Source organism: Lutjanus erythropterus, chromosome 3, assembly GCF_056507025.1.
Source record: "Lutjanus erythropterus isolate fLutEry1 chromosome 3, fLutEry1.hap2, whole genome shotgun sequence".
In the NCBI taxonomy this organism is placed as follows: Eukaryota; Metazoa; Chordata; class Actinopteri; order Lutjaniformes; family Lutjanidae; genus Lutjanus; species Lutjanus erythropterus.
Genome location: NC_139319.1, coordinates 41,089,869 through 41,111,687, shown reverse-complemented (window position 1 = coordinate 41,111,687; position 21,819 = coordinate 41,089,869). Strand labels below are relative to the sequence as shown.

General features: G+C 38.6%; 1 protein-coding gene and 1 long non-coding RNA gene across 2 annotated transcripts in view; one reads left to right on the top strand and one right to left on the bottom strand.

Annotated features, from left to right (window-relative positions):
• The window catches only part of LOC146330677 (uncharacterized), a 215,788-nt gene that overhangs the window by 1,582 nt on the left and 192,387 nt on the right, over nt 1-21,819 (top strand). The gene's annotated exons all lie outside the window — the stretch shown is intronic.
• On the bottom strand, nt 1,864-3,778 carry LOC146330694 (uncharacterized). Its single transcript, XM_084714409.1, has 3 exons — nt 3,520-3,778; nt 2,264-2,518; nt 1,864-2,159 (listed from the first exon to the last, which is right to left on the bottom strand). The coding sequence occupies exons 1-3, from the start codon at nt 3,728-3,730 to the stop codon at nt 1,864-1,866; spliced, it is 762 nt and encodes a 253-aa protein (XP_084570535.1). The 5' UTR covers nt 3,731-3,778.

Below are 21,819 nucleotides of genomic sequence, written 5' to 3'. Positions count from 1 at the left end.
TCTAATGATGCACTGATGCTTGTAGAACCACTCTGCTCCACAAAGTCTATAGAAACACCTATAAACACTTCAGCATAGAAATATAATCAAAAACAAAAAGGACAGCTGTTGTCATTTTCTGATGTAACTGTATTAAAATCACATTATAACATTAGATTGAAGATAACTGTAAGGATTTCTCCAAGTCTGTTAAATAACTGAGATTTCTTTCTGGCTTCAGATGCAGTATATATACATGAATGATGCTGTATTTTTCACCCTGATAAAACAATCCAACTTTAAAAGTTACCTGGAACAATTAATAATTATAATAACATGTTGAGATTTAATTTTTTCTTTCTCCTGCTGTCACCATTATCGCTTTTTGTTTGAATGAAAGAGGGAGAGCTTGCTTGTGCTTGTTAGTGCGTCTGGACGTATTTCTGCTTTTACATCAGTCCCATTTGAGAGGAGCTACTGTGATTGGTTTCCTTCTGTGAGGAACACAGCATGTGACCAACTGCATTTTAGAAAAGAAAAAACACCAACAGCTGACTTCAAAGCTCAGTCGAAAAGTAACAACAACCTTCCTAGAAATGTAGTGGAGTCAAAAGTACAACATTTGTCTTTGAAATGTAGTGGAGTGAAAGTCAGACGTTTCCAAAAAAACAAATACTCAAGTAAAGTACAGATACTCAAAACATGTACTTAAGTACAGTACTCAAGTACATGTACTTCGTTACTGTCCACCACTGCCTGTAACATACTCAGTGACAGACGAGCTCTCAGAGTCAATACCACGTACTTCTTCATGTTGGTCTGAGGCAGACTCAGACACAGCCACTTCCTCTTTGTATGTAATATGACTAGGGCTGTGAAACGATTAAAAAAACTTAACTTGATTAATAGCAACATTACTGTATGATTAATCGCGATTAATTGCAGTTGAAATACTACATATTACTAATATTACTTGTATTTTCTTGTATTCTTTCTTATATAGTACTGAAGGATGCAATACAGTTAATCCATTACAATTTAAGGATGCTATTTTGCAGATTGGTGAAAAATAATAACACATCATAGTTTATTTTATCACATCAGCACTACATTTTGATTAGTGTATTAAATAAATACCTATGTATCCGTCTGCACACCTCAACTTTCATATACAAGTCACATCCATACAGTCTATGTTCACTTAGTTGTGAATGGAGAATTTTGTCCCCCTGAAGCCGCCGTACATCTGACAGGCCACCGTCTGTCATAGGAAACACTCGTGGAGTTACAACTAGTCTGATTGTCACTGTCACTGACAAACCAAGAGTTTAACAGTGTTTTCCACTCTCGTGTGTGATCAAATCACCGATCGCAGTGAGTTTTAACCGATCACGGGCAGAAACAGAAATACGAGACAAACCCCGTCCGGCACTGATTCAAAACGGGACGCATTTAATCCTCAAATACGGGACGATTCCGTATTTCAGCGGTCAGGTGACAACACCAGTGGCGACACAGACCACAGACTGTATACACAGACAGACTTTACCTAAGTCACGTGACGCGATTGATCGTGCGTTAATTTTTTTTAGTGCGTTATTGTTTCCAGATTAATCTCATGCATTAACGCGTTGACTTTGACAGGCCTAAATATGACCCAACATTTGAAAAACAGTGTTTTTAAGAGCCCTGTTCAAACACACTACCTTTCTGTCAGATTTTATTTTGTTAAAAATATTAAACCTGCAAGTGACACTTGAGAGACTGATTTGAATAATGAGCCAAATGACTGAGAAAAACTGTAACACTTATTTTCTTGTGCAATTTAAATGTAATTTCCAAAATATCAAACTATTCCTCTAATTAAAATCATTTTACATATCTTCACTCACGGAGCTGATTTTGTAGTTCGTCTCTCTCAGTGGTCAGGTTGTTGTTTATTGCCTGTAGTTCGTCTCTCTCAGTGGTCAGGTTGTTGTTTATTGCCTTCAGAAGGTTTTTGTCATTCTCTGTCTGGCTGTAATTTGTCTGTAGTTCGTCTCTCTCAGTGGTCAGGTTGTTGTTTATTGCCTGTAGTTCATCTCTCTCAGTGGTCAGGTTGTCATTTATTGCCTGTAGTTTGTCTCTCTCCACTGACAGTTGATTTCTCTGTGTGTTCCAGGTACTTTTGTCTTGAATCCCTGTAACAGCAAAGGTTCAACATGTTGGAGGCTCACATATCACTGACATCATATGTAAGTGTGATGTATCATAACCATTGACTTGATGAATTTGTCAAACTTACAGAGGACCAACAGGACGATGACAGCAGCCAGGAGGACGAGACACAGCAGCCCCAGAAACACTCCAGCAGCTCTGGGTAGAGTCGTCTTTAGAGGACTTGGATCGACCACAGTCACGACATTATTGATGTTCTGATAGATGTCTGTGTTTCTTCTTTCTTCATCTTCTTCTTCTTTCTTCTCACTCGTCTGAAATCGAAGTTTTTTGCTGAGGTCTGGCTTGGCATAGACATCCTCAGACGGACTGACTGAAGTGTCTGTGGACACAAATAAACACAGCTGATGAGAGTTTATTTTAAAATGAATTAGTTAAGTGATGTGATGTTTGGTATCAAGCATCCTGTCATCCTACATTCACAAATTTACTGTAACAAATACGAACATGATGACAATGTCCAGTTTTTATAGCAACTCATAACTGAAAAACAAAATACCTAAATAAAAATTGTAATGTTTCTAATGTTCATATCAGGTAATATTAAACACAGTGTCCCATGTATGTAGGACACATGAGACAGGCAGACAGACAGACACATGGACAGAATAGACAGATGGATGGATGGATAGACAGAAAACACCCATTCTTAAGAACAGTGACAAATCATGTCCCACCAAAAAAAGCATTAAAAGTTATTAATGAAAACACTGTAATTTCAATCTTTTGGTGAAAATGTATTCATCAAGAATTGATGTATATATGAAATATGTGTTGTTCCTGAAATGATCTGGTTTGCTTTTGACAAGAATTCACAGCTTCGAACATTTAAAAGAAATGTGTTAAAAGCCTTCAAAATCTAAAACTAACAATACACACTGATGACTCTGGTATAAAATGTGCTATTATAATCATCTTGTTTTAAAATATATTTTCGTATGAAAGTGTCAGCCATTTAAATTTCATGGATGGATGGATAGATAGATAGATAGATAGATAGATAGATAGATAGATAGATAGATAGATAGATAGATGAATGGATGGATGGATAGATAGATAGATAGATAGATAGATAGATAGATAGATAGATAGATAGATGATAGATGATAGATGATAGATGATAGATAGATAGACAGATAGACAGGTAGATAGATGGATAGATAGATAGATAGATAGATGGATGGATGGATGGATGGATGGATGGATGGATGGATGGATATATATATATATAGATACATGATAGATAGATAGATAGATAGATAGATAGATAGATAGATAGATAGATAGATAGATAGATAGATAGATAGATAGATAGACAGATACTTTTCTGTTGGTCATCAGTGGTGTTGTCCGGTGGTTTCGGTGGAGGAGTACTCCCCTCTGTCCAGCAGTTGTCATAAATCACATTCTCAATGTTACCACAGACGTCTTCATTTCCTCTTTCTTCTTCTTCATCTTCCACGTCTTTCTTTTTGCCTCTCTGAAATCGAACTTTTTTGCTAAGGTCTGGCTTGGCATAGATATCCTCAGACATGTTTTCTAACTTCACCTCAGACGTGCTCTGTTCTGTTTGTGCTAGTCATTCAGTATTTCAGCATTTATGTCACCATACTGTGTCTAAAGACGAGGGAAGTAAAGAATGTCTGCTGAACATTTGAAAAGGGAAGAAAACAGAGGAAGTGACTGTAATCTATACATGATAACTGGAATGGCTGTATAACTTCAGTATACCTGAAGAGGCGACCATGCAAAACGCTGAGGTGCAGAGTTGATACTATTGAGTTGATACATGACATGGGGGAGGGGAACAATATTGGCAGGTGTCAGGTTTGTCCCATCCGAAATGATTCTAAGACCAGCATGACCTGTTCACTATGTAAGAAATATGTCTGCAAGGAGCATGAACACACTCTCTGTACATCCTGTGTAAAGTAGTGTAGGTTAAAAGCTTGACTGTGAGCATAAAGAACTGTTCCATGTTCTGACTATCTGACTGATGCTCTCATTATGATTTTCTGTTTCACAAATGGGTGAATTTTCAAACATGTAACCCCCCTCACACACACACACCAAAAAAACAAAAAAAACCTCTTTAACTCCCGCCCGGATAACAAAAGAGGAGGGGAGAGTGACACTTTATAATGACTGTAACTGTAAATACTGTACACATTATATTTTGGGTTATTTTTATTACTTAATTTATTGTGTAATTTTGTGTTTCTTATCTAGCAGTTCAGTAGGTATATTATTTATATTTAAGTAATAATATTTTTTACAGCGTTATTGTAAATTATTATTTCATTATCATTTATATTACTTTGTATATTATTTCATTTGTATGTTCATGTGCAGTGTTTTAAGTGACGTATCCCCTTGGTTGTGTTAATTAGTTCCTACCTGCTCTTGTCTTAGTACGGACAGATATAGGTGACACACTAGGAGAGAGTGCCTCGTGCTTCACAGTGTGTAGAGGTGTTGCTGTACCCCTAAGTTGGAGTTGTTTTTATACTGTCGTGCCGTGTTGGAGGATATTAAATGAGAGAAACAAAGACATATTGTAGCCCGCTTATTACCCACAGCCCGGAAGAACTGGAGAACACAAACAACAAGAAAAGAGGGTTACAATGACTAACCACAAATATGTTACGAAAAAAGGAGATAAAATAAGTAAGTAAATAAATATGTTTATGAGAGGAAGGGGGGGGGGTCACCAACATCAATCAATATGGTTCAGAGTCATGAATGTGTACCCCAAATTAGATTTGGATGAAAGATTTTCAAGATACACCAACTCTAAAACTGAAAGTTTGACCTGATGGTGGCGCTGCAGGAAAGGTCACATCATCACCAAAACCAATAGGATTCATACTCTTGTGGTCATTAATGTTGTCCGTAAATTTGAGAAGATTTGGATGAAAACTTTTCCAGATAAATTAATTCTAATTTAAAAGTTTGGCCTGATGGTGGCGCTAGAGGACAGGTCAAGGTTTCATTATCAAGGGATTATTTATGTATTCAACAAATAAACAAAGTGCCTGACACAAAAACTCGGTCAACAATTTTCTGTAAATCATTTTCTGGAGGCAAATATCCCTGGGGTCAGATTGACCCCGAGGGTAAAAAGTGTTGGTGATATTTGAGGATAATAGGAGGAATATGCAATTTGACTATGCGGGAGCACACACAGACGACCAGAAGAGGCAGAACACCCGTGGCCTTACATGAAAACCATGTTTACTTTACAGACTTCAAAAAAGAAACGTTGACATTTCAGCCTATAAGAACTCCACTTCAAACTTAAGAGAACACACTGCGGTAAGTTGTAGATGAGTTCTGTCTGTGGATAGGCTAATGTTAGCCCTGTTATAATGTCATAAATAACTGTCAAATGTTTTACAAAAGGAGAAGATACATTCAAATACATCCAGGCCAACTCACTGTAAAAAGTTAAACAGAAATACCACGTATACACAAAATCACACTAAATATCTGCCTCCACATGAACAGTTTAGAAATTAATGTGATAACACAGGCAACGCTTAACAAGCTTGTGTTAAATTTTGTATGTGAAGCCAGCCAACCATTTTCTTTGGTTGAGATACCATCCTTTAAGACTATGATAGAAACCTTGCAACCTCAGTGTACAGTAATGACAAGGGAAATGTGCTGTAGGATATAGGAAGAATGAACACAAAGAGTATAATCATCAAAAAGTTGAGCACCGTGAACCTCAGCATAGTATGAATGTTGTAAGAATGATATGAATGAATAAAATGTTTTGAAATGACTAAATTATTATCTGCTCCACTCCTTTCATTCAGCATAACAAACACCTAGACTCTCGCTCACTGACTTTTAAACCTCACTCCAAATAATGTTTGAAGAGTTCAAACACAGTGGTCAAGTGCTGTTTACAAGGCACTGGTTTCAAAAACGTCTGACAGAAGAGAATGTTTTGGTAATAAAGGATTTACTATTTCTTGTGGATGAATTTGCCTTAATTTATGTCATTTTGTAAAGATTTCATTTATTATTGTTTTGGTTATAGGGGTATTGTTTGGCAACATTTGAATTTGCACATTATATTTTTGTCTATTTGATTACATTCATGCCCTGATTATTAAAACAATAAATCAGAAGTTACTCAGCAGTTACTCAGTACTCGAGTAGTTTTATCACTTAATACTTTATTACTCTTACCTTTTACTTGAGTCATATAATTCTTAAGTAACAATACTCTTACTTTTGGCGACTCTACCCACCTCTGTGAGATGGACCTACTCTGGAATGGGGCCAAAGTGAGCCTGACCTGCCTCCAAGTGGGCTGCGGTGACGTCTTGCTGACCACGACCAACCGATGAGCCTTCTTTCTGCCCCTCCAACAACTGAGTGTTGTGATACTCAGCTTGTGTGTGCAGGAGAGCTGAGAGAAAGATGTTTCTTACAGTCTCTTTATTTTCAGCTCTCAGCACTTTTGTAGTTTCTAACAGAATCTTGATGTTTTGAAGTTTAGTTTCTCTCCTGTTTTGCTGTTTGTACTTTCAGGTATCTGCATTATTTTACTGTTTCATACTCGCTTTCAACTGTGTTGGAGTCATGGTACTGCTGATAAAACCCCCGAATGAAAACATTTCCTGTCAGTGTTGCTTCATAATAAAAGTGTTTAAATAACAAAACAACTTTTATTGTGAAGAATTTAAGGAATCTGTGTTTATTCCAGAGTCTTATATGAATAGTTTATCCACTGCTTTACAGCCGTTTAGCTCAAGTCTCCTCGAGCTCCTCTTTAGTTAAAGACACCTTGAAGCTGGTAATCCTGTTGTAATGGAAGTGCAAACCCCTGCTGCTGCTGGGCTGATGGGAAACTGAGTCGAGCCAGGCCCGCTCTGTGTGTGGAAAAGGGCCAGTTGTCTGCATCTTCTCCATCAAGGCATGAATATATATGAACCTGGATACAAAGCTGTGTGAAATGTAAGCAGACCTTAAAGGGACAGTTCAACCGGAGATGCTGAAGGTTGGGTTTAGTTTTTCAGGTCACAAAACACTGCTGGATTTTCACAGAAAACAGAATCACAATGCAGAATATCACAAACAACTTTAGTGAATGGTGACCAGTTTTCAAACAGTAAACAAAACAAAAACATAAAATGCCTCCATACTGCTTGTCTAGAGTAATCCAAGCCTAATTTACACCATGTTTATAGTCTGTCTTCACTGTCCATCCTCAGCTTGGAGCCATGTTCACATGCACACCGCCTGAACTGGGTGTGTGTGGTGCAAAAGTGTGCATGTGCAAGTGAACAGCATGTCGAGGAGACTTGGATTATACCAGATGAGCATTATGGAGGAATTTTATGTTTTTGTTCTGTTGTTTTTTGGCATTTGAAAACTGGTCACCATTCACTCCCATTATTTGGGAGGTTCTGCAACACTGTTTTCCTGTGAAACTTCAAAAGTCTTTTGTGGACTAAAAAACTGAACCCGACCTTCATGAGGACTAGCATGAGGGTTATTAAGGAAGAAGTTAGTGTTTTGTCATTATGTTATTTCTTCTCTGACATCAGGCTTGTGTTGAAATAAACCACATACGCAGGTTTGTACAACTTGGGCGGAACAAGTTCTTATTCTTCTGTTTATCAGAGTGAAGTCTGGGCAGAAAGTATGTAAGTTTTCATCATCATTAAGTAAAAGCCTGTAGATTCACCTTATTTACTCATCTATCTATCTATCTATCTATCTATCTATCTATCTATCTATCTATCTATCTATCTATCTATCTATCTGGACTGAGAATTAATCAGAGATCCTGGGAGAAATATATTTATTTAGCATTTTGCTTGTTGTTATTATTACATGATAAAGACAAAAACAAATAAAAAATGAATATAGTCTTAGTGAAGTATCAGCACAGCAGTTTATTTCTGCATAAAACAACAGAGTACAGAGATGCACTCCTCTGCTCTCAGAGGAGGAGAATGTACAGCATGTTACTGTTATTTCACATGAGTGAGAGCAAAACAAAACAGAAAAACAGATGTAGAATCAGTCCAAGAGCATATCACAATAATTTGATTTTAACAAAGTATTTTCTTACAGATAAAGTTTGATAAAACACTGCAGATTAAATCATTCCAGTTATTTCAGTCAGGAGACGGGCTTAAAATCACAACACAGTTTTCATTTGGAGGATAATTATGAGGCTGATTATGTCCTCAGTACCAAGAGACGAACAAAAACTCATCAGCCAAGAAACTGAACCATCACTAAAATATTAGAACTGTTGACATCTGTGAATTATACTTCCAGTTCATGTTATTATGAGGCCCCACATGTTTATTTTTGATGTTACATTCTGTGGTTCTTACTGTGGAAATCCTTTTACCTCCAGAATCAACACAATATGAAAGTTGATTGTAGCTTTAATGAACACAACATTAGTGAAGTGTTTGAGCTCAGCAGGTGATTTATTCAATAAAAATACAGCAGAGATGCACTCCTGTGTTTTCACAGGAGCAGAATGTACAGTGAGATATTTCCAGAGGAGGGACCGAGTCACTGCTGTGCAAGTCCCATGTAGGTCTCAAATCTTTGCACTCAAGTCCAAAGTCGAGACAGACAAGCCTCGAGTCAAGTCCCAAGTCCTAAACTTTGAATTTTGAATCTTAAACAGGTCATAATGCTCTCAGCCCCAAATGTGAGCCTCGACTTACTGTCCTTTGTACAACAACAAATATCAAGCGATGTTGGAATTTGTTGTGATTTTGTGGGTGAACCAAATTGTGTTTGGTCGCTTCCAACTGGAGCTCATTTTTGTAATGTTAGTTATGGTTCTGTCCTGCAACGTGATTGGATGCTGTCTGACTAATTCAAAACAAAGTGGATCTCACAGATCTATTGGGAGAGAGAATCTGAGGGATTTTTATAGATTTACTCACAAAACAGAAAAGTTCCCCCCTTTGGTGTTTGGCAGGTGATCATTTGGGACCCTGGTAGTTGATTCAAGAAATTAGGGGACAATAATTGATTCATGGATTCAGACTTTTTAAACAACAGACTTTTTAATCTTTGAGCTTGGCAGAAGGTGTCAAGGATTTTCAAATCACAAGGCTCAAGCCCAAGAGAAGTCATTGGAGTTCAAGTCCAAGTTGAGTTGCAAGTCTTTTTTGATTTTTTCAGGTCAAGTTACAGTCATCAAATTTATGGTTAAAAGTCTGACTTAAGTCCAAGTCATGTGACTTGAGTCCACGCCTCTGGATGTTTCACATATGTGAGCGCAAAACAGATGTGGAATCACTCAAAGAGCATATCATAATCATTTGTTGTATTTGAGTATTTATAAATTAATCTCACAGATAAAGTCTGATGATTTACTGCAGGACAAATCATTCCAGTTCTGTGAATCAGAGGGGTGTGTTAAAATCACAACACAGTCTTCATCTTGTTCATAATTATCTGGCTGATTGTTTCCCCAGTACCTAGAGATGAACAAAAACTGATTAGACAAAAAATATTATAAATCAATACAGTTGACATCTGTGAATTGTACTTTCAGTGCATGATATTATGAGGTCCCACATAAATAAAAGTGAATATAAAGAAAGAGAAATGTCAGGTGTTTGATTTAGGAGTCACATCATGGATGTTCACAATCACACAATCTGTAGACAGAACTCACACAAACACAGTTCTTTATTGTCATTATATAAAGCTGAGCAGAGCTCATCTCTGTATCATCTGTCTTCTTTAATCTTTGAATTCAAGTCTGTGCAGACTTTGTCTCCAGAGACACATTAAGACCACCCTGGACTTTATTGTTACTTCATCAATGTCTCCCTGTTCTGACACACATTTAGAGTGTAGACAGTCAATAGATGAGAAAATGGAGAATGTCTTACGTTTCAGTAGCGTTTGTCCCATCTACCCATTTCCAGACTCCCTCTGTCTCTTCATCAGTCAGACCAATCCAGACACGCAGATCAAATGAGCTGATAAATCTCTAGATTTTAAGGAGACGATCAAGTGAATCACAATTATAGTCAGTTATTTCTCATTGTTTATTAAGTCTTTCCAAAGAGATCAGTTAAACAGCCCCCTCTGACAAAATTAATGATGGCTGAATTCCATTTAGCTGCCTCAGATTCAGGCTGCCATATTGTTATGAAATAGGAGAGTTAGCGCTCAGGACACATTTGATATCTGATCACTCTGAACATGTTTGGAGGACATTCTCTCTGCAGCCTGGGCCACATTGAAACGTCACCTACTCATCTGACATCCTGAAACTTTATCAACTTGGTGAAAAGTTAATTATTTGGGCCTTCTTGTAGGTTCTGCAAATGTTAAATGTTATTTCTTTTTTTGTGTAAAAAACAATTTTTGTCTTAGATATCTCTTACTCTTTTTTGTACAATTCTATAAAGATTTGTAATGTAAGAAAACTGTGTAAATGATCCACCTGTGCGTATTTGAGCACATGTGAATGAGACTTGTAAATGAGTAACTAACGCCCTGATAATATTATATACAGCCACGGTTTCTGCCCCATATGACAGGAAGTGTTTGTTCATGAAAATGGCATCAAAGAGAAAAAAGAAGAACTTTATGAGTTTGGAGTTTGACGTCCTGCTTTCAGAGATCCATAAAGGAAAATCTGTCATTTTAACAGCGTCAACAGTGAAATTAAAAGATCTGCTAAAGCAAAGAAACAGGAAAAGTGAGTGCTGTTAATGTCGTGTTACCAGAGGGTCTTAGTGTCACTGAAATAAAGAGGAAATGTCTCAATATGAAAATGACTTAAGAGGAAAAAGAAAACCCAACTCGTCACAGCCACAGTAAGGTTGAGGGGAAGTTTTCATCACGGAGAAAGACAACAGAGTACCGTAATTTCTGGACTATAGAGCGCACCTGATTATAAACCTCATCCAGTACATTTTTAAAGGAAAAACCATTTTGTACATACATAAGCCGCACCTGTCTATAAGCCGCATGTGCCCACATTGAAACATGAGATATTTACAAAGAAAGACGGTACACAGAAAGAGTTTTCAAAGTTTTAATAATATACCTTAGCTTTTCTTTCCAAACAGTGCCTGTGACGCGGCAGTAACACAGCAGCAATACGGTAGTAACACAGCACTAAAAGGGCTGGTTAAAAAAACATACCGGTAAAAGTCACTGAGACGCGGCAGTAACATAGCAGCAACACGGTAGCACAGCGAAGTTACATTAAACTTGCGTCTTCCTCGACACATATATTCCACCTGTCTCACTCTTACCTTTTCTGCTCGAGCGCTCCTGGCGGCCGTTAGAAAAAATGCATAAATTAGCCGCATCATTACATAAGCCGCAGGGTTGAAAGCGTGTGACAAAAGTCGCGGCTTATAGTCCGGAAATTACGGTAAGTGAGGATGTTTTCCTGAACAAACAACTGACAGCAAGTCATAATGGATCACTGAAACATATATATGTACATTTATAATTATATTATCATTTGAAATGCTGTCAAACAGGATAATGTCGACATAATTATGAAGTGTAATTTATTTTTCAGTCTCAAAATGAAATGAAAAGAGTGAAAAACTTCAGTTTGGCTAACAGCAGACTGACTGCACAACATGACTCTACATCACATCTGGACCTTTTGGAAATGTGTTCATATCTGAGAGAAAATTCAAAATATGAGAAAATGGGTGAATGAACAAGTTCTCTTAAATCACTCGTACGCACCAGTTCAGAACAAAGTGAGGGGAATAAAACAGCTGAACATTCTCACTTATTCTGTCCTCTGTCTCTTTCATGAATACTTCCCCTTAACTCTTTTCTCTCACTGCAGTCTTTGATCGCCCCTTACTGTGGCTGTGACGAGTTATTTTTTTCACTTAAGTCATTTTCATATTGAGACGTTTCCTTGTTATTTCAGTAACAGTCCGACCCTCAGGTAACACGGCATTAACAGCACTCAATTTTCATGTTTCTTTGCTTTAGCAGGTCTTTTAATTTCACTGCTGATGCTGTTAAAATAACAGATTTTCATTTATGGATCTCTGAAAGCAGGACGTCAAACTCAACAAAAAACGTTCTTCTTTTTTCTCATTGATTCCATTTTCATGAACGAACACTTCCTGTCATATGGAGCAGGAAGTGCAGCCTTACATGGTATTACTGGGGTGTTAATTATGTTCATTTACAAGTCTCATGCACATGCAGTCAAATACTCACAGGTGGATCATTTTCATGGTTTTCTGAACTTATGAGTGTTTGTTGAATCTGATGTGGCGTGTTCATACGAGCCTTTTGTCCCAAAAAAGTCAGAGAAATTTAAGATAAGAATATGAAAATGTTCTTGCGTGAGACCCAATGTGTTTTTGAGAAGAGCAGACAGGAGGGGCGCTCTGTGGGGTCTGACTCTGTCATTAATGTGTGTCTTTGTCATGTGTGATGTGAAAACATCAGATTTCCACACAGCTAAAACAAGTCAAAGTGTGTGTCCTCACAGCATGAAGCTGTTGTGCTGTGCTGCTGACAGCGCAGGTAAAATATGAGGCTTGTGTTGGCTGATAGAGGAGTTTAGTGTGGTGCTGAACTGAAAATAAAGGAATGAATAAATGACCAAACAGAAAGGAGTCCACTTGTGATCAGATCAGCTAGGACACATGTTAATACTGGGTCTGAACAAGGTTATTATTTCTGCAGCTTTGTACAAGTCATTGTGGATTCATCTTCCCCCTTTTTAAAATACATTTCAGTAACCTGTTTTGACACACTGACCTTAATTTCTTCATCTTTTTAAATTTGTCTTCTACCTCATACTAAACACACTATCAAACGGGTTTGTTTAGTTGTTGTCTATATTTTAGATGAAATCCTTTAAAGATCCAGTGTGTAAAATTTACAGGGATTTATAAACAGAATTTTGAAATGTGGAATATAATATTCACTGGCTCTAGCATTTGCATTAGTTTTGTGGCTGCCGTATGAGTAGGAGGGTGAGATGAGGTGTAGATGCCACTAAATCCTACACACTGGTCCTTTAACTGCATCATAAAACACAGATAACAGGAAGTCCTAATATTCAAATGATGAGTTTGGGAAGGGAAGCATGTTTTGTACTTTGGTGGCATTTATAACTTAGAAAAGTTTACAGAGAATGAAATAAAAACAAAGTCACTCACCTGTTCCTTCTCATTAGATATGATCACCAGGTGTGCATCCTGATCCTCACAGAACTTTTTGCTGTCAGTCCAGTTTTTCTTTGGATTTTGTTGATTGATGTTGGAAATTAAATAACAGCTCTTGCCAAACCTTATCCAATCATCTGGACAGTAATGCGTCTCTATTTAATGACAGAAAATGATAAAATAAATGACATGCCTTCAGTAACAATACTTTATGACACGATTAAAGACAAACACAATTCAGAGCATGAAGCAGAAACACCACTCTCAGTTTTTATATGCTGTGCTGTATGTTACCCATCTGTTCTATCAATCAGTTAAAAAGCTCTCGATGTCTAAACAGTGAAGTGGAACTGCATCCCCACGTCTGAGCCTCACTGCACCATTTTGAGAAATGCTAAAAAGAGGGAAAAATGTTGAGGAGGGGTGTGTGCAGGGGTGACACAGGACAAGGACAGTAGGGGGCGTGGCTACAACAGCTGCCTGAGAGAGCGATCACTGCTCTGCTAGTAATCAGAGCTAACCTATCATGGGCGACTGCTGTCAGACTCTCTGTGTCTGTGAAGAAACAAAGGAAACATGGAGAGTCTGTTGGAGCTTTGACAGTCTCTAGAAGCACATTTGTGACCTTTTTTTCTGTGTTTTATCTCGAGCTAACACTAGTGACTCAGAGAGGCTGCTGGAGCTCTGCTGTGTGTTGTATTAATAGTAGAAGCCCTGCTGTTGAAGTCCAGTGGACTCTTGAACAGCATATGTTATGGAGCAAAGACACCTGGATCTTCATGTTGTCAAGTTTTTTGAAGTCAGAAAAGCCAAATTTTAGGGCAGCAAGACCATCAAATAAAAACAATGATCTGAAGTCAAAGGAAATAATGACTTCAACTTAAAGGTTACAGGTGGTTTTATTTCAGTCTTTTTTTCCCTTCATTTGTTAACACAGGGGTAAAGGGACACTGGAAGTCAGTCAGAGGTCAGTCTAAATAATGACATCACATATCAAGATAATGACTTATCTCAAAATAATTAGTAATAAGTTTGAGTTGAGTTTTTTTTTCAGATTTAACTCATTCTTGTGAGATACTAATTCATTATTTTGAGATATTAACTTATTATTTTGAGATAATAAGTAATTCCTTTGTGACAGTAATTCTTTTTTTTGGAAATAGTAACTTGTTATTTTGAGATAATAAGACATCATTATTGTTTTGAGATACTAACTCAGTAAAATTTGTGATAGTCATTCATTATTTTGAAATACTAACTTGTTTTTTAAAGATTTTTTTTAGATACTAATTCATTTTTTTTGAGATAATAAGTCAGTATTTTGATAAAGATTCATATTTTAATGACTAACAGGATTTTTTTTAAATCACAGTGTCAGTGATGGGCTTCCATAGAGAAAGAGAGCACACAGATATTTCATAGAGGACGTAGACGGCGTATATAACACAAATCCAGCTGTTTGTCACTGTTAACAGAGACTCCAGTCTGCAGGGTAAAGCTCAGAATTGTAGAATAACAAGAGACACATCAACACTTCTGTTCATATTCACATGCTGCTTGTGCTCTCTCTCTGTGCTGTGCATCCTTTCCAGTGGTTTATAACAGCTGGAAATCTAACCCACTACTGGTCATGTGATGGTGCACAAGGAGAAACAGGATCATGTCTATAAGAGAACCTTAGATTTTCCAAACTGTTGCACTTTAACACTTGACTGAACACAGAAGATCAGATTGGTTAATACTTGTTGCCTTTGTTGGTTTGGGTTGTTTGGGTTGGGTGGGTTTAGTCCCGGAGCTGCTTCTAAACACTCGCCGAGTGTAAGCGCCATTTATCATTTAGTAAGTTTATCTACTGTTAAATTGTATTACTTGTTGAGTACAGTCAAAGAATATTTAAGTGTAAGGTCAGGGAATATTGCTGAATATTTTGTAGGACTTAATTCCTGTTTGTTTTGACCTCTGATCTTTATTTTGTTATTCTATGCAGTTTCCGTTGACCTGTGACGAATTAATAGGAAGTGGAATTTTATTGTGAAAGGTTCTGTTCAGCGAATAAATGAGTGATGGCGGAGCCGCACGGTTGGCGTTGCCAGCAAGCCGACTCAATGCGTAAAGCAGTCTCTTGTCGTCAATGTCGTCCACAAGTGTGGTTATATGTAGAAGTAAGTAGACATAAAAGTTTAAAAATGTGTAGACTAAAGACAGCCACTACATTAAGTAAAACAACCAGCTCACGAACAAGACGACTGCATCGCCATGATGTCTCGAGCGCCAAACAATATGGAAAAACAAGAGTACAGCTCCAGATACGGGCCTAAAGCTAACAAATGCAAAAGAAACAAAGACGAAGGTATTTAAAGACAGTATAGACACTGATATGCTACAGAACTGTGACAGAAAATGAAGAAGTGTGCGCTGCTCATCTTCTTGAAAAAGTGAGACAACAAGGAAAGTTTTGGTCTGCAGAAGATGACACTCATTATGAAAGCCAGCTGTGCTTTGTGTCATAGACACATGAACACTTGTTGAATTAAGACGCCGTGCATATATCCAATATGGCGGACGATGGTGAGCACGTAAGGCCAAGCGCACAGAGCTGCAGCAGCAGGTCTGGCCACAAGAGGGCAACAAAGTACACTGAAAAAGGTCTGGAAGAGTAACTGAGCAGGCATATCAATACCAGACGATCCAAGCTGTCACAGTTAACATAAAAAACAAATAAAATAAATGGACTAATGAAAGACAATGAGACATTGTTGATGAACATTTAAAAGAATGCTTCAAACTTTTAAAGGAGTTTACTCATGCAAACTATGATGTACTCATGCTGTTACCTGATGATGAAAAGGACGCAGATCAGACATTTTGGTTCAAACCAAAAAAAGGCACAATTCAACAATTTCATGAGTGAAGCTGAAAGATGGGTATCTACAACAAAGCAACAAAATGAAGAAGTGAGTCCAGATGATAGTGTATCTGTAACTGGTACTTCAGCAGAAAATAAATCTGGTCTCTCTGTTGCACGAAGCATAACTAGTAGCCACTCATCAAGATCATCAAAATCATCCAGATCGTCTAGAGCATCATCTATCTCATCTATATGGCAGAAGGAACAAGCAGAACGTGCTGCCTTACTTGCACGTGCAGCATCCCTGAAACAACAACAGGCATTAGAACTTGAGGAATGCAAGTTAAAGGCAAAGAAGGATCAGCTTGAGATCCAGACAGCTATTGCTGAATCTACAGCCAAAATCAAAATGCTGGAAAATTGTGAGTATGAGAACAAACAAGATGTAGCTGGTCATCCTGAGGCAAGCTTTGAGGACAATCAGCAGCCAAGCAGACAGGAGCCAGTAGACATGAACATACTGAACAGCCTCAAGTGACTGATAATAAAGTGAAACATGAACATGACATACAGCACAATGATGTCATTAATAATCCCATAAAGCTGTTTGAAGTGATGCTGAAACAAAATGACATCACTGAGATGTTAGTCTAACAACAGACACTATCACATTTGCCCCAGAGAGATGTACCTGTTTTCAGTGGTGACCCCTTTGAGTTGAAGTCCTTCATGAGGGCATTTGACCATACTATTCATGGTGAAGCTGATAGTGACAGTGACAGGTTATACTACCTTGAACAGTTTACCAGAGGTGAGCCCAGAGACTTAGTCAGAAGTTGCCAGCATATGAATCCTCAACAAGGCTATAGTGAAGCAAGAAAATTACTGACTTATCACTTTGGTGACAAACTGAAAATCTCAACCGCCTATATGAACAGAGCATTCAGCTGGCCACAAATTAAACCAGATGATGCTAAGGCTCTTCATAGTTGTTCCCTGTTTCTAACTGGCTGTAACAATGTGATGCAAGACCTCAATCAGCTCCAAGAAATGGAGAATCCCACTAATCTCAGAATCATAGTCTCTAAATTACCACACAAGATGAGAGAGATGTGGAGAGTCTCTGCCTTTGACATTCAAGAAACAAGGGGAAGGAGAACAATATTTTCAGATCTGATCAGATTCATAGACAGACAAGCTAAAATAGCTGAAGATCCTTTGTTTGGTAACTACAAGAGCATTCAGGCCAAAGGGGAGTACATTTGCCACAAGTGTAGCACCAGCTACAAATGAACAGTCACCTGATAACTGTAAAAACTCCTCTCGTCACACCATTAATGCCTTTCAGAAGCCATGTATATACTGTGAAAAACAACAACAACATCCACTGGCAGAATGTCACAAAATTAGAAACCTTACATTAGCCTTACAAAGATAAACTAGAGTTTCTTAAAGAAAAAGGACTGTGTTTTTCATGTTTGACACAAGGACACTTGAGTAAAGACTGTAAGAAAAGAGCTTCATGTGAATACTGCTCTAAGAGACATCCAAGCATGCTTCATTTCACAAAGGAAGTTGATAATGAAGCAGTTGAGAAAAGTCAGAGAAACGCCACAGAAAGCACTACAACTTGTGAAACAACACACATCTCAGGTGGAACTTGTGGAGCTACCGGGGCCGGAAAAGACAGTTGTGTCTTAGCAATTGTGCCTGTGTGTGTCAAGTCAAAGAAAGGCAGCAAGATTATAGACTGATGACTTATGCGTTCATGGATAATGGAAGCCAAGCCACATTCTGCACTGAGAAGTTGATGAGACAGCTTGGCATTGAAGGCAAGAAAACCCAAATACTGCTCCGTACAATGGGCCAAGAAAAGCTAGAGCCAAGCTACCGTCTTTCAGGATTAGAGGTGTGTGGTTTCAAAGAGAACATCTACATTGACTTACCTGAGATTTACACCCATAGAGACATTCCAGTGTCCAAAGAGAACATTCCAGTGCAAGATGATTTGAAAAGGTGGCCACACCTTCATAGAATCCAGCTGCCACAAATAAATGCAGACATCAGACTGTTAATAGGCTGTAACGTTTACAAGGCTATGGAACCATGTTCAGAGAGCAGAAAACCTGAACAAGAAACTTGTCAAAAACAAAGACTTTCACAGAGAGTATCAAAGCTTCATGTCTGACCTGTTGAGTAAAGGCTATGCAGTTGAAGTACCAAAAGAAAAGACAGTTTGAGAATGAGAGAGTTTGGTACATACCTCATCATGGGGTATATCACCCCCAAAAAGGGAAACTTCGTGTAGTTTTTGACTGCGCAGCATCATATCAGGGCAAGTCACTGAATGGAGAACTTTTGCAGGGCCCAGATTTAACAAACACATTAATAGGAGTGTTAACAAGATTCAGACATGACCACATTGCCTTAATGTCAGACATAGAGGCTATGTATCATCAAGTTAAAGTGCCACAAGGAGACAGTGACTGTCACGGTGTTGGATTTTGTTGGTTCATTCACTCATCTGGTCCCGTCTTTGTCAGTGTTTCCTGGAGTTCAGTTTGCTTGTGCCCTTTGATTCCTCCTGTGTATGGATTTTTGGTTTTTCTCCCTACCTGGTTTTTGGATTCCCCTGCACCGTTCATGTAAGCTTTTGTTGGTCTTTATTTAATTGAATATCTTTTGAACTCTCCCCTCTGCCTCCTGTTTTCTGCATTTGGGTCCATCTCCTAGTTAAACTGTAACAGTGACCTTCTGCGACTCCTCTGGTGGCCAGATGGAAACTTGAATGAACCACTGCGAGAATACAGGATGGTTGTGCACTTGTTTGGGGCAACGTCTTCCCCCAGCTGTGCCAACTTTGCATTGAAGAAGACAGCTGAGGACACTAAAGACAAAATGGCACCTGCTGCAGTTAAAGCAGTAATGGACAATTTATACGTGGAAGATTGCCTTTTATCAGTGCCAGATGAAACCCAAGCAGTTGCTATGGTCAGGAACTTGACAGCACTCTGTGAGAGTGGAGGATTCCACCTAACAAAGTGGATGAGCAATAGCAGAACCGTCCTAGCCTCCATTCCTGAATCAGAAAGAGCAAGGGAGGTTAAGGATTTGGACCTCGGTCACAATGCATTACCTGATGAGAGAGTCCTCGGAGTAAACTGGTGTAAAGAGTCAGATGTATTTAAGATCAGGATAAGTGCAAAAAACACACCCCAGACAAGACGTGGCATCCTCTCATTTGTAAGTGCCATATATAACCCCTTAGGGTTTTTGTCACCTGTCATTCTTCCAGCAAAAATGATCCTGCAGGAGCTGTGTGGCAGGAAAGTCTCCTGGGACGAGCACATCCCACCTGAACTGGCTCAAAGATCACAAAAGTGGATTTCTGAACTCACAAAGCTTCATGGTTTCACAGTGGACAGATGTCTGAAACCAGTTGGATTTGGAAAAATCACAGCTGCACAAATGCATCATTTTGCAGATGCAAGTGAGAAAGGTTATGGAGTTGTCACCTACCTTCGCATAACAAATGAAAAGAGATCAACTCACTGTTCATTCATCATTGGCAAGTCCAGAGTGTCGCCGTTGAAACAGACAACAATTCCGATACTGGAATTAACAGCAGCTACAGTTGCTGTAAAAATGGACCGCCTCATGAGAAAGGAGCTGCACATGCCACTGGAAGAATCCATGTTTTGGACTGACAGTACCACAGTGTTAAGGTATGTTGCCAGTGAAAATGTTAGATTCAAAACATTTGTAGCAAACAGAGTGTCACTCATCAGAGACAACACCAAGCCCAGTCAGTGGATGTATGTTAACTCTGAGTTAAACCCAGCCGATCATGCATCAAGAGGCATGAGTGCAGACGCATTCACAGAATGTCAAAAGTGGATTGGTGGGCCAGATTTTTTGAGCATCCATTGTGAATGCTACAAATGTGCATGAGAACCCACTTAAGAAGCTCATTTGTCACCATTCAGAGTGGCACAGTTTAAAAAAGTCTGTTTCCTGGATGATCAAATTCAAACAACTGAGCACACATCGTAAATATCTTATATCACAAGGAAATGAGAGTTTGAGTCATGAAAAGAAAACTGAAATGGTTGAGAGTCAAACGCCGAAGTTCAGATCAACTATTAAGGGATCCTTGCTCACTGCTGAAGATGTTGCATGTGGAGAAATTGAGATTATCAAACTGTGTCAAAGTCAAAGCTTCAGTGATGAACTTCTGACAAGCTTAAAAGGAGCAGTCACACTGTCAAGCTTGATCCTGTTGTGCAGGAGTAGGAGGAAGATTGCATCGGTCTGCATTACCAGCAGATGCTAAGCATCCTGTGATCCTTCCAAAAAATCACCATGTTTCAACTTTGATCCTCAGACATACTCATCAAGAAACAGGACATAGTGGAAGGAATTATACGTTGTCCAGACTGAGAGAAAGATTCTGGATTCCACAAGCAGACTCTGCTCTTAGGAAGATACTGTCAAAGTGTGTGACATGCAGAAAGATCTCAGCAAAGCCTGGTGAACAGAGAATGGCAAATTTGCCACAAGATCGCCTGATACCTGACAAACCCCCATTCACCAGTGTGGGAATAGACTATTTTGGGCTCTTTGAGGTCAAATGTGGGCGGAGTACAGTAAAGAGGTGTGGCATATTGTTCACGTCTTACCATAAGAGCAATACACATTGAAGTTGCCCATACACTTGAGACTGACTCCTGCATTAATGCATTTAGGAGATTCATTACAAGGAGAGGCCAAGTGTCAGTCATGAGATCAGATAACAGCACAAATCTGATTGGAGCTGAGAGGGAAATGCGTGAATCAATCAAAGGCTGGAATCAGAGAATTCTTAACCAGATCCTGAAACAGCAGCCTCTTAATGATGAGCGCCTCCACACCTTGTTATGTGAAGTTGAGGCCATTATTAATGGCAGGCCAATAACAAGTGACAACCAGTACTGCCACCTGGAGTGTTTCAAAGGGAGGATTTGTATGTTAAGAGAAGGTGGAAACAGGTGCAATATTTGTCTGATATCTTTTGGAAGAGTTGGATCCACTACACCGAGTTTGATGCGTATTGGCAGTTGTATAAAGATAACACCAAGACTAATTTTTATTGTCTGTGTCTAAATCACTTTAAAGGACGTTACATATGTACTCTAAACATTTAATGTCCTCTCCGTCTGTACATAACATACACAAAGCTGTATGGTGAAAGGCTAGTTGTAGTCCCTTTATGCTACTCACAAAAGACAAATTATATAAGTAAATTAATAAATAATAAAAAATTGAACTTTTTTACAGTGTAGTGCATCAACAGACTTGGATGTACCTACAGCCTGAGGAAAGGCACACACAATGATGAAACAACATGTACAAATCTTGAGAGAGTTTCTCAACTGTTGCAAATCCAGGGTTCCCTTCTAAAGAGGACCAAGAATCAGCTAGCTTGGCCCTGCCCAAAGTCTACCTGTTGCCTGGCAACTGTGTCCAGACAAAAAATTGACCATTACATAACGGCCTGGTTTACACTTTTTCTCATTTGCTTTGGCTCAATTCTTGAATTAGAATGACTTTTTTCAAAAT